This window comes from Trachurus trachurus (genome assembly GCF_905171665.1).
Source record: "Trachurus trachurus genome assembly, chromosome: 13".
NCBI lineage: Eukaryota > Metazoa > Chordata > Actinopteri > Carangiformes > Carangidae > Trachurus > Trachurus trachurus.
This window is the reverse complement of record NC_139892.1, coordinates 27,563,820-27,578,173: the sequence shown is the minus strand read 5'-3', so window position 1 is coordinate 27,578,173 and position 14,354 is coordinate 27,563,820. Positions and strand designations below refer to the sequence as shown.

At 42.4% G+C, this 14,354-nt stretch overlaps 1 protein-coding gene across 2 annotated transcripts in view; it reads left to right on the top strand.

The window, feature by feature from the left end:
- stard13b (StAR related lipid transfer domain containing 13b) overlaps positions 1-14,354 on the top strand; it is a 56,636-nt gene that overhangs the window by 11,418 nt on the left and 30,864 nt on the right. For both annotated transcript variants that reach the window (XM_083985342.1, XM_083985341.1), the window contains one exon: positions 3,147-3,177. In XM_083985342.1, the coding sequence (XP_083841468.1) occupies positions 3,147-3,177 (31 nt within the window). The remainder of the gene's footprint in view (positions 1-3,146; positions 3,178-14,354) is intronic.

The window sequence follows — 14,354 nt, the reverse complement described above, 5'->3', positions numbered from 1 at the left end:
TGAAAACAGATGAAACAGCAGGTCAGCAGCGTCTCACATGTACTGTAGAGTGTCTTTTTTCCTCTTCTGTACCCTGTAACTCTTACATAAGAGCTCTGGAGTCCCTATGAAACTTCTGACAGCAGGGAGTGAGAATGCGATACAGATTGAATCACAGTCTCAGAGTCTAAGAATAAACCGGCCCAACGTGTAAGCCAGTGCACCCTGTTTGAATAGGCAGTTACTGCTTGACTGGGAGATGTTTTATGGAAGTATCTGGTAGAAGGTTTTTGGCACCTGCCTGAAAAACCTTGGACTCCCTCCTCCCTTTGTACAAGCTCTAACAACTGGAATGTGCCTCATATCTTCCTCAATCTGCTTCACATCATGCAGGCAAAGCTATAATCTTCACTGAAATGTGATTTTCTCTTGTTTTTGTTTATTCTTTATATCATCACTTGATTTGAGAGAAGGTCGTACTGTAGTTCCAAAAGCAAAAATTAATGTTAGGAATTTATTATGATATCAATTTTCTAAATTTCTGTTATCATCTACAATAAAAGCGTTTTTTTTTTCTTTCTTTCCCTGATTGTCCTGAGCCTGATATCACCCTCATACCGACTAACAAGTCTTTTAATACATCAGCTTGTCAGCTGATAGAAAAACAGTTCAAGTACAAATTCTTTATTACACATGTGCGCAGATTACGGCTCAAATGTGAGGATGTGTTTCTGTCATTTTCTTTCCTGTCACCATAAATAAAGTTTCTTTGAGTTTTAAACAGTTGCCCAGGCTGCGAAAGCATAATCCTGGGCTCTGTGTCATGTGTATTGGATGTATTAGTTGTGCTGACCTCGCTGTTCAGCAGCCTTGTTGAGGCCAGCTGTTCACAATGTTCTATTACTGGAAGATAGAGACGCATTTGGGTTGAGGACTTCTACTTTTAATTGGTGTTGACAGAGACGGGAAGAACAGAGGACGCCCTGCTCTGTCATTCGGACTGACCGGTCGTGTAACTGCCCTGTTGACTCTTAGGCAGGGTGTCATTTGTGCTGGGACAGTAGCTATCATTCACACACACAGAGCTGTCACTACATATAAACATCCTTGTTGGTGTAAGCAAGGGTGCGTTGTGCCTCTGACAACAGCTCTGAATGGGACCCTGTGCCCTTCTTCTGTGAAGGATGTCACTTTTCCTGACCTGCAACCTTGGACATGTGTCCGCCATCTGACTGCGATTGGACTGAACTAGGACAATGTGTGTTTTAAAGTGGGTCAGAGCTTACCAGTATGAAATACTTTCTCCTGGCTGGCAAGAAAGAAAGAGAGAGAGAGAGTGAGAGTGATGTGTTTGAGTCTTTGAAGTCTTGTCAAACCGGCACATCTCCTATGGGGCCCAGCATCTGGTTTTTGGAGTGCTAATTTTCCCAAGTTTATTTCTGAAACTGGGTCTAAAGCTAGTCTTTGGAGACTAACTTATCAGATCCATCATATAGAAGACAACCCTATCTCCCTCTCTTCAAAGACCTGTAGTAGTCTATGTTTTTTAAAGGACACAGATAATGTCCAACAGCGTTTCTGTACATTAAACCCAGCCTTTGAACTCAGCTACAGAGGTATTTAGATGTATGATGAAATTCTGCCAGACTGTGCCAAATCTCACAGTCAATAATGAGGGCTACATCAGTAGTTTTCAGAGGCCCCACTGACCTCGTCCATGTTTAAACAGAGGTAAAAATACATATAGAAGGGTATGAGTCATACTTTTATGACCTGCCTTTGTATTTCTTCTCATTCCCCTGAGTAAGAGTCAGAGAGTTAAGTTCTTGTGCCCAGAGCTAACCGAGGGGTTGAGCCTGCTAACCCCATGGCCAAATGGACACCCCTGGTGGTTCAGAGTTGAGATCTGCCAGACATTTCTTGGCTGCTTCCTTCTCACTGCTTTAAATCTTTATCCTAATTTGAATAAATCAAACAAGGACTGCCAGGTGCCCAAGTCCTCTATCCTTATTGCCATGTGGCCGAAAAGTGTCAAGAAGCGAGTAACGAAGACAGATAGCACCCAAACAAAACCACCTGTCCTATTTAATCCAGCCAATCAGGTCTTTTTTGTTGTCACAGCAAAGTGGCAGCCATATAGGTCGCTCATCTAGCCAAGTGCTTCTTTACACTGCGAGCGTTACCGCTGCCATGACAACACTGTGGGTCTGTGGCCTTCATGAACCATGCAGGACACAACTAACTTATTGTGTCGAGTCCAACTTAACAAGAAAACCTTTGCAAATATGTTGATAGAAGTTTGAATCAGCATCGTGCGGGCTGATTGCCAACTGACTGTCATGACGGAAGGGTCAACAGTATCACAAGCAGGCAGGCTGGGACTTTATGCAGCGTTTTGTCTCTGTCGGGGGAAAAATGTGGAATCAGGGCGAGCAAACAAGAGCGTAAATCAGACCAGAGGGGCACACAGGGGAAATGGAGGAGAGAGCTGGGCAGGAGAAGTGAAGAGATCCTGACTGGTCCACATCAAGAATACGCCTCGACTCCCTCTCCACCCTCTGCAGTCATTTTATGCTCAAGGATTAAAATCAAGGAGATGTGTTTTGTGCAGTTTAAAGTAAACGTTCTGTTTCATTTTGATATAACAGGTATAGTGTGAACCACCTCTTTCTCTTTCCTCATTTTCCAGCACTGTAATTCTTAGTAAATAGAACACACTTTTGCGTTTTGAGTTTACATCTGGTGTTTCTTATTTGGTTCATTTTCTGAGATACTATAACTGCATTGACAACAGATACGTGAAAATAGCAGACTGACAAGCAGGGTTAACAGGAACTAAATCATGCCACCGTTACTGCAGTGGAGACTCTTTATTGACTTTGTCATTACAGCAGTGATTTCACTATTGAAGAATGCACAGAGACATCCTCTAGTCCCCAGTGCAGGGAGCTGGGTGTGTGAGTCTCTTAATGGTTTCCACAGCCAAATAATGTGAAATACTTTTAGGAGTTTTCAGACTAGTAAAGCCAAAATCTGTATTTTATTGTCGCTGCTCACATTCCTCTTCTGCATGGTTTCAGTTATCTTCAGCTCAAGACGACATTGAGATACACAGCAACGCTTGGTGACATATTTGCTGATATATTCTTCTTTCTTTTGTCTTGTAGATGTTCAACAAGATGACCAATGCAGGTGCAGGTAAGAAAATATCATTCTATCTTACTGTGCTCTTTTTTGTGTTTTCTCCGCAGTTCTTTGAAGTAGTGTGGTTGTATTGTTCTTTTAGAAGTTCCATCCCCATCATTTGAACAAGCTGTTTTTGATCTCTGGCCCTAAACCCCTTCATCTTTGTGAGGATGTGATCCTCCACAAACAAGTATTTTATAGATGAGACTTTAAAATGTGTCTTTCCATCTGTCTTGAGTCTGTAATGGACTGGCTACCTGTCCAGGGTGGTAATTCTCTCAGTGCATGCTGGGACAGCACCCATGGCCAATATAGGGATGAGGCAGCTATAGAAAATTAATGAGTGAATGTGGTGACATCTGTGACGGATGGACCTCAACAAATACACAGCTCTTGGGCAGAGACTATTGAATGTTAACATAGTAAACATACATATTCATACTGTCCTAAATGGTCGTTCCATTTACTTTCACTGGAGTTAAAAAGAAACGTGAAGTCAATCTTGACTTTTTAAAGGCACAGATGTTCTCTTCATTTTAACTGCAGTATTAAATACAGATTAATCTGAATAAGCACCCCACCCTCCGTATATAACACAATTTCTGTTCACTGGTCAATTAAATGATGTTTACAAATGCAGTAAGAAAAAGAGACCTCAAACTGAAACACTGTGAATTTATTTTCTTGCACATGCTAAGTCTGAGTCGTCTTTGTGTTTTTGACAAATCTTTGCATATGGCTCCATTTCAGGGAGTCTTCTCGGCCTCAGTCTTTAGTCAGTGCTGTACTGTAATTGAAGAAGTAACTGCTCTGCTCTGTGGCACGTTATGAAAACCTCCTCGCAAGTTGATCCTGTGCTGCGTCCTGTTTTGCAGGGATGGGGGGATTTACTCAGGCCCCAGACAATGTTAATAAGACTGACGGCCACAGGTGTCCGCAAACTCCCTCCCTCCGAACCTGTGTCTCGAGAATGTCCAAGCACACAGTCACTTATTTTTAAGGCCTTTCTACATATTGGTCACTTGGCGGTATGCAGTTAAAATTAGGCAGCATGCCAGATCATTGTTTCTGTTTTGCTGAGGGGAAATATTTGGCCTGGTGTTATGTGGCCCTTGGGGGCAGCTGTGGGATTTGGTTAGATGCCATTTTGGGCTCAGGTTGCACTCTCACATGACCTCTGTTGTGTATGATGGTACTGCACAAGTGGACATTATGGTCTGGAAAAATTCCATGTCACTTTTATGCAGCAGTTAACTAATGTGTGGTCTGCTGTTGTGTATGGGAGACACGCTGTGACTGATCACTGGTCATTCCTAACTGTAATTCTTGGAAACCCGAGTGTAAGACCACCGTGAATAACATAAACATATTTGTCAACACAGCTCTGAGAGTCTCCTCAGACACATTTGTCACTGCGTTTTTCCACCGTATGATTTTTCAAGACAAGCGGTGGATTCAGCCACATGCTGTTCTCTTTTAGGTGGTTATCTTGACTTAAATGAACCAGACCAGAGGCAGTGTCAATGTCAGCTTCATTTAGCCATCAGGAAAATGAAATCAACATATGGTTTCAATTGGAATCCAGTGATAAAACAACTTGTAGAGTGATGCTGTGAAAAGGACAAAGCTGGCAAAGAGTCAGGCACATTAGGTACAGCTGGGCCGAGGAGACCTCTTTTATGACACGGATACGAGACGGCCAGATGGTTCTCAGTATCGACCATAACAACACTGTCCACCTCATTAAAATGACATTGTCCAGGAGAGGAAAGCACATTCTTTGGGTCCAGATCCAACATAGCAAAGCAGCAGTGAGAAACCCATTGGTATTATGGTATTGTCTTTTTTTTTTTTTTTTGCCCTCACACAGCTGGGAGCACATTCACTCAGAATCTTGTATATTCATAAAACCATGGAGGTGTTCCTTCCAATTTACCTTTCAAAAGAAGTGACAGTTTTCTGAGCATGAGTTTACACTGCCCATGTGATTGCTGTGTCATCTCCTGCAAATACAATAGCATGCACGTTGCACAATTGTTAATGCATCGTCGATTTGTTATGTAGTTTATGAAACATCTGCAACATCATATTTTCCCTGGATCCTACTGTTAAGTTCTCTGTAAATGTTGGTCTTTAAGTAACAAAGGCATGTTCCTCTGTTGTTCCAATCACTTCAGGAGCAGCACAGCCTGCAGGAGCCGCTGATGTTTTTTGGGTTTTTTCTATGTCTCATTCCTTTACATTTCACTCATCCCTCCCGTGCTTTTAACAGCCTTGAATTGCATTGAATAATGGAACCATTTGTTTGCCTTATAGTCAACACTGATAAAAAGCACTGGACCATTTTAGAAATAAGATAGTGAGTAGAGATTTCAAAAATAGTTTAGGGGATTTCAAAATTCCTCTCACTTGTTTTTATTTATTTAAGCTGCGGAAAAATCATGAGACCTTTTAGCCCTCTTGACTTGTTGTTTTGTTTTTCCTTTGGGTTCATCCAAAAATTTCACATATGGATACGCTCAGAGAAGATTTGCTCTATGGAGGGGGAAAAAAACTTAATCCTCCCTCTCAAATATTTATTTTCTGAAGGCATTACTCAACATTTACAGAGCATTTTTCAAGTCTTGAGTGGACGCCGGGCCAAGAGTGTCTTATTCCCTCTCACTTAGTGTAATTTGTATGGAAATCTGCTCCCTACAGCCTCTTTAATTGCTGTGTGGAAATGAATGGCTTCCTCTGGTGAGAAGAAGCAGCTATGCTCAACTGACGCTAATCACACTCACTCACACACAATCAATGAATCTGCAGTGACAGTGCGATGCTGAACACTGCATGTCCAGCCAGGTTCCTGTCACAGATACAGAGCAGATAAGGGTGAAGGATGAAGCTGTATCCGTTGGCCACGCCTAAATCAAGATTCAGTAACATTTATGATTTTGCATGGAGTTTGTATCTAGTTTGTAAATATATTTGCGTTGAATAGAAAGGTCGGTAAAAAGCCTGATTGAGGCTAAGAGGCAGTTGCTGACTTTAAACTTGCATAAATAAATAGTCATGTGCTTTTGTTATGATAAACATCACCTTCCCAAATGCCAATCTGGAGGAAAATGACACGAGTGAGGCTTTAACAGCACTCTGTGGCCCCGAACTGTCAGGCCAAGGTTTCTCACTCAGCCCCTGTGGTTTCAAACAGACTTTGTGCATTTACACAGATCCTCTCTCTGAATAAGTATGCTAATCTACTTTCAATGTGGAAATCTCCTGCCACTGATTAGAAGAAAAACAAAGACGAAACTTTGTGAATCCCCAGGAGGCTTCTTTTTATTTGTAAGGAAAGTAATGTGAAGCTTTCTTTCACTCACACTTTGGCATGAATGACTCCCAGTAAAATGCAGAAGAAAAGGAAGAAAAGGGACAGGGAGTTTTTCTTTCAGTGTTTTATCGATTTTTTTTTCTCCTTTAGAGTCAAATGTAAAATGCCACCTGGTGATTGATTCCTAAATGCAGCCTTGATACTTTTATTGATTCCGATTTCAGAGTCATTTAAATGTGAAGCTTCAGACTATTTTGGCAGTGAGATAAGTGTCTCTGGCATGTGCAGTAGACTGTGCAAGTGAGATTAACTAAATAGTGAATGTGTGGGGTAAAACAAGAAGAATGTGTCGATCTAAAACCACTTGGCAGAAAATCAAAAAGAATATGGTCATTGTTATATTTATATTTTTATTGTCACCTCTGGTGATGAGCTGTAATAGCTGAGGTGTTTTTGGCACTGGATGTGTGCACCAGAGGTCACCTGAATGGTGTCGACACTGCTGTGACGTGCTTTTCCTTGAATTACCTGTTGATTAAGTTCTGTGTGCATATACTGTATTTCTTCATACCGTTATTTATCCATGGTGGGTGTTTCTTCCACTGACTGGAGACGTGAGGATTATTCTTGGAAACACCTGCTTGACATCAGCTCCCTGGACTATTTCACTTCACAGAGAAAACCTAATACAGGCCTTGATGAGATGGATTAATCGCACTGTAAAGTTACAGCCATTCACCAGGCTTTTACTCCCACAGTACGAGACTGGCCAATATTATCATCCATCTCGCTGTGAAATGTCTCCTCTGTGGGGCCCCTATAAGTATACACTGCTACATAAATCAGTGCAGCTACAGATTGAGCACCAGAAGGTATTATATAATGTGGATGACTGCTAATGCATCACAGCAGGGTTATCTTTTCTGTTTTTGACTCCCGCATGTTCCTCAGCTGTTCTCAGAGTCCAGGCCTCCATGCAGTCTCACCCTGGGTCACTGCCTGGTGGTGAGGGCTGACTGTGACCTCGGACAGCTGCAGTCTGTCTTTCTTTCCCCGCACTGTGTCTCTCTGGAGGCCTGTTAGAAACCATAATATACACATCACAAGAGCTTCTTAGCAACGAGTGAGAACATATGAAATAGCCTGCAATAGTCACCTAGGTTGTTGATATCAGAACATGCTGAACGTGAGAAGAGGGCTGGCAGGGTGAATATTGAAATCAGATGTACCCTTGGATGTTTTGAGCTCCAAGCAGGATTATTAGCTCTGTTGTTATTCACTGGTTTCTATTTGGTTCTGACCTCACTGTTGTTACTGCTGTTTTTATTAGGAAATCTTTTTGTTGTGACAGAGAAGGTCCAAACTTAGCTAAGTGTCACATAGTTCCCAAGGGGAGGCTATGGGGTTTTTAAAGGAACAGATTTTTAGAAGAATTTTACTGTTTTTCCTGTTTGTCCAGAGTGACTCAGACTTGTGGATGCCAGTATGTCTCACTGCCACTTGGAGATCATAAAACTGTGAATGTGCAGCAGAATACCCAAGATACAAACAAGTATAGGCTACATGTGAATAAATCCATGCAGACATCACGGGTTTGTTGAACATCTCCAAAACCACGAGAGTTGAGATGCTGCCTTATGACTCTTCCTTTACCCATCTGAAACCTGGCTGCAGGGATTAACAGTGACAAGAACATTTCTGAGGTCACATGTTTATATTGGATGATAAGGCCAGGCCAGCAGTCTATTTCATCACAAAGTCTTTGGACGATGCTGAAGTCAGGGCTGCCACTAGATTCAATAGATATTCTTCAACTGAGGATGTGTTCAGGTGCTCAGGCAGAGAAAAATGAGACATTAACATGGCTGTAAAACTTTCAGTTAACAGAGAATGAATCTTAAATGTATCCAGGACTGATGTTTCCCGCAAGGAAACAAGACGGGGCAGAGACACTGAGGATGAGTTCAGTACCACACGACTATTTAAAACGTCAGTGAATCTGTCCTTTATTAACCCATGTGTGCTGCGTTCAATTTTGAAAAGAAAATGCCACGTAGCACATTTTTTCCCCCACCCCCGCGTTTAAATATGGTCATGCATTTTCGCAGCTCTTTGACTATTTAAAGACAGACCCGGACACTGTGGAAACTTTTTACTTAAAGTCTGCCTATAGCTGCAGGAAAATCCATTTTCATAAGATTGTGTCGTTATTTTTGCTCCCCATCTACTCGTTGGCTAACAGGTGCCAGATCAGTGACATCATGCGCTAAATTTATAAGCAAGTCGTCATTTGTAGATCCAGCTCAGACTATAAAGGGTGCTGCTGGCATGACGAGTGCATGAAAAATTCCACACATGGAAAGATGGAAAATGACTTGTGGTTTCCTGAGTGCAGAGGCCAACCCGACTGTTTGACAGGGAAAGCGGGGGGAGGGGCTGGTAGTATTTCTAGACTTTTCTTTGTATATACAGTAATTTGTCAAGGTTGTGAAAACATTAGAGAAACTATTTGGTTAACCCACTCTGAAATCTTTTAACGTTTTTATTGCAGTTTCAATATATTCATAACAATTATTGTAGTGATCACACACAAAATAGCACATAATATCATTTAATAATGCCTTCAAGGCCCTTTCACCAAATGAGCTCATCATGTTGAACAATTCCCATCATGCTTGAACGTTATTTATTACCGATGATAAATCATCTGGTTTGAACCTGTCATTGTGCGAGGTGCCCTCTGTGTTCATAGGGAAAATGTATTAGCTGCCAGTTTTATGATCTTCAGTCAGAGGAAACAGATTTATTGTTCTGATGTCCAATTATACCCATGCTGCCAATTAGACAAGGGAGAGTCGATAAATCCTTTTGGGAACGACTTCCTCAAAACAACTAAGGTGAGAGTGTGTTCCGCGTGTGTGTGTGTGTATGTGTGTGTGTGTTTCAGTGTGTGTGTCTTGAGGAATTCAGGCCTGGGCTTTATAAACTAAGTGTAAGGAGACGTGGGCAGCCGTGTCAGGATGCAGGCCAGTCACAAGGGGGCAAGCACTCTGTGTGTTTGTGTGCGTGTGTGTGAAGCAACACAAAAGCTAACAGGTTGGTCCAGCACTCAGCTGCCAACTGAAGAAGAAGGCAGTAACAAGATTTAGGAAGTAATGAGACAGGAAGGGCCACACTGCAGCAAGGTCCCACACCAGGATGTTAGTGACTCAACAGTCAACAGGCTTGAGCCTTTATCTCCTCGTGTGTGTGTGTGTCTGTCTGTGTACCTCCACTGTGAATGCTCAACACTCTGCCAGAAATGAATCCAAACAATAACTCCATCCTTATCCAAAGCCTTATCAAATCTGGTGCTCCACTTCACAGTTCCTCATTGCTTTTGCATACACACCTACACACATACTCACACAGTTTCCAAGCCAAGAACATTTCCGCAGAGTGGGTTTAGATACAGTAACCACACTGGCTCCGTCACCGGCCACCCAAATTTCCCACATAAACCACAGAGATTCCAGATGGTGCAGGGAGGCAAAAAGTCTGCTCCTCTGCTGGGCCTGCAGCCCGCACATCCACATCCTCAGGTTGGCTGAGAGCGTGGCACAACTCACACCGTGTCTTTCTGCATTCAAGCAAACCCATGGGTAACCATGCTACTGGAGATTTACATAGCTGTGCACTTCCACCTGTGCCCAGATAACAAAAAAGCACAGCACAGCATTAAAAGAGCCTCTGTCCTGGGGCAGTGAGCACTGCGGCTTTCTTGTGGTTTCAGACCTGATTAAACAATTTGGCTCAGTAATCAAAGAGCAATAGCAGGCAGAGGCAGAGCAGACTTCCTGCATCCTCTCCGCTCTCTGGCTCACCGGCTTTAAAAGTTAAGGGCCCAGCAGGACTTGTTTGTGTCTCAGTTTGAAAACAATACCTGCACTGTACTTCCAGCTTATCACGGCTGATGAGTTGAACAGAATTGTTGGCAAAGGCCAAGGTGATTACAGTGAGCCTGCGCATGCAGCCTTTAAAAAAGTGTCCATTGCATTGCTGATATTTTGATGTACAATTAAGATTGTCTTTATTATGAACTTCCTTTTATTTCTTATAGTTTTGTGTTGCTGGCATAACAAAGCTCTGTTAACCTACAGTCTGAGAGCACTTGAAGTGTTCACACAGATGTTGACAGCAGCAGTTTGGTTTTCTATTAGATGGGAAAGTTTTACGTAACTCTTTGTTTTCTGCGAATCATGTGTAGCAGCCTGAGATCCTTGGAGGCAGACAGTGATGATTTCAAACAGGACTCTATATGTAAGACATTTGTCATATATCATGAGGGGAAACAAGCCCGGCTGTATAGGTTTAATTTACTGCAGCTGTCATTTTCTCATTTGGTCTTCATCAGGCTCTTTACTGCACTTTCTATCTTGGGACATCTTAAAGTATAAACATCAACTTCCTGTTTAAATTAGTTTCATGGAGACTGATGTCATGCTACACTGTGCTGTATCTTGTCCGCTGTATCTATTGGTGATTGTTGTGAATGTGCCTCGGAGCAAAACTTCCCTAATGTGCATTTCACATCACTGGGAAGGTGATGGGAATTAGTCCCCAGTGGAAAAAAATAACAGAGATTTAAAACCAGCTCGGAAATGACTCAAAATCAATAAAACATGAGCTTGTTTTCTCCATCTGCCACCTCTGTGAGAAAAATAGAGAAACTGTGGGAGTGAGAGTGATTGAGAGAGAAATGTACCTCTGTGATTAAATCCTCATTGCTCTAATAGAAACCAGGTGCTGGACAGTGGTGTAAATGTTTTCCCATGCATTTTTGTGGGCAATGCAGCCTTAACAGATTCAGACCTGACAGCATTACATGCTTTGTCATTCAATGAAACAATAGCCACGTACGCTTGTCATGCCAGTTTTACATTCCTCAGGCCTCTCTATACAAACTTTGACCCCCACAAGGGCCCACTATAGGAGAAGGTTCATATTCATATAGAAACAAATCTATGATTTTCTTTAAATTTTAACCCCACTTTGTGTTGCCGTTTAATTCAAACATTCAAGTTATGTCACAAAGTGTTGCAGTGGGAAGACTTGGAATAAACACAATGGTTGAGTCATGTGAAAATCTGCAGGTTTTTATGGTTCTTGTCTTTGATGTAATTGATTATCTGTTTGGATATGAATGATTCTATAAAAAAACTACCTCCATGCTCGGAATAAACCATGACGCTACAACGGACAGTCCTCTAAGAAAATAGAATTAGTAGCCACTTTAATGGATTGGGACCAAAGTCAGCTCCTCCTTCCCAAACCCCATCATCTAAACCCAGATATACACCACATGTGTGGCTCCTCTGGAAAAATGAACTCGACTTGGGAATATATGGTCAGGAAATTTATAGCACATGCCTGGGACGAGCCCTCAGGGACCTGGGGTGGAGGTGGAGGGGAGCTCTCCCCTCTCCCCACTCCCTGAGCCTTGTTTCCATTAGGCTAGGAAGAGCAATCTCCCAGACTATTCAAGGGGGCCTGGTGTAAGACCTCTTGGCCAACAACATGACCCAATCGCGGAGGAGAAATCAGTTTCCTCACATCTGGGATTTTCCCACTGAAGCTAAAGGGGCAGCATTCCACATCAGTCACCAGACATGGACACAGGCAGTGCGCACAGACACAAGCCTTGGAATCTAGTGCACAAATAAATATGTGTGTTTATCTGCATGTGTTTATGAAAGAGGAGGGGGGAGAGAGGTTGGGTGAGAGAATGGACTAAAACTAGCGCAGATAATGTGCCAAAAGTTTTTTTTTTTTTTTTTGTAAGGAAACGTGTGCTCTCTATAACCTGCCCGGCCAAAACAAACAAGTGGGTGAGTCAGCGAAGGGAAAACATTCTCAAGCTGATTGATGTTTCCTCTCCTTGCATCTGCTATTGCTTCCACTGCAAAGGACCTCCAGAGGCTAAGTCATCGTCTAGCCACAATGATCCTCGCTGCGATAATGCCCATCCTTATTGTGCGCGTGGTTTCTCTTTTGGGGGCAGAAAAGAGAGGCGCAGCGGTGGGGATGTTTTTACCTCCCTGGTGATTCATGTCGAGGGAGGTCAGAACCTCGTTGCCACGCTTCCTCCATCACTTTTGCTCTGGAGCGCTGACAGGGTACGGTGTTGTCTGTCTGTAGTCAAGCCTTGTCAGTCACTGAGCCCGGAGATTGATACCTTGTTTACAACTCTGACATCTAGTACACTCATTCATTATCCTGTTTTCAGCTCATGTCACCCCCAATCAGTCAAGGGATTAGTAAAATGATAGACAGATGATATTTTGAAGCTTCTTTTGAGGTGTAATTTAACAAAGTTAATGTCACCTTCATAGGAAATAGACCAGTGGTATTATCTTCAGTTCAAGACCACAAAACCATGATTATGTTAACTGTCAGCCTTTTTTCTTTTTGAGCTTCCTGGTTCACGCGACCAGCAGAAGACAAGGTGCTGACCCTCACCCTTCCTGAAAAGTCAGAGGATCAAATGAAACAGGTTCTCCTCACAAGTGTGCATGTGTGTGTGTGTGTGTGTGTGTGTGTGAACAAGCCAGGCTGAAAATAGTGTCATGCTGATCATCAGTTGTGACCCAAGCTGAAAAAAGCACCTGTATTTCTTCACATATCTTTCATTCCTGTGACTCTCAGAATGACGGTGACAAATTCAGCGAGGGTCCAATTAAATGCAGATGAGGAGCTGTCCTGTCACACTCTGGGAATCATTCAGTCGATTCACTGTGTACAAGCTGAAGGTTTTGTTGTTTTGCTTCAGACTTTGACGTTTCTGCCATTTGAGTGTTAAACCTGAAAAAACATAGCTGTAAATGTTCTCGTGTCGGATGCAGTGGTGATCTCTGTCTCATAAACACAGGTTTGGGGTCTTCCAGACTGACACTGATCATTTCAGGTTCAGACGGAGCAAATGGAAATCTGAACCCTTCGTTAATATTCTCCCCTCAGCTGCACACTCCTCTGGCACTCAGAGATCTCACTGTGTGACCTTGTAATAATGTGTAAATCACCCGTCCACTCTGTGGCAAATGGGGTCTCTGTCTTTATTGAAATTAAGTCATGTTAGCTCAGCTTCATAGGGGGAGGCCAAACTGAGGTCAGCGGAGGTTTGTTCATTTAAGAAACTGTCAATCTCCAGCCAGTCACTCTGTGTTTATAATGGTATTAAAGCTGTTATAACAGTAACCCCAGCTGGTGACCAAGAAATTAATACAGCACGATATGATATCACCACTCTTAGGTCGTGCACTGGCTGAATGGGTTTTCAATAATGGGGGGAAATTCCTAGAATAACTGTGGTGTAATGATTACTGACGTCGCTGTCTTGCAGGCAGCAGCAACCTTATAGAAGAATGGTTGTTTTTCTCCTCACTATCTGCGGCACGAGATATTGTGACAACAAAAGTAAATGGCGCTGAAACTGAACCCGTGTTTTCTGTTGAAGTTTGTACCTACTCTCACCTACCAGGGGAGAACTCGGTGAACTCTAGTTAAGCTTTAGAATAATAGACAACATTGTCCTGCGTGGAAATTTAGGTCAAAATCCTAATAATAGCTGTTAAATTGGTTCATCCCAAGTTTTAATGTGTTTGGCCTCCTGCTGCAGTTAAGAAATAAACCTAATAAAAACTTTTACTATTTAAATGAAAATTCTAGATGTATTATAGCTCATCTAATAGGTGCATTATTGATCCTCAGAGAGGGTGACCTCAGCTTATAACAAAACATCAGTGTAACGTTTGATTGTAGTTTGTTTCCATGTGTTATTGTTTTGGGGCTGATGATGAGGCGGGTGGCAGAACTGCAGAAAGTGATCCTCAGTATTGAA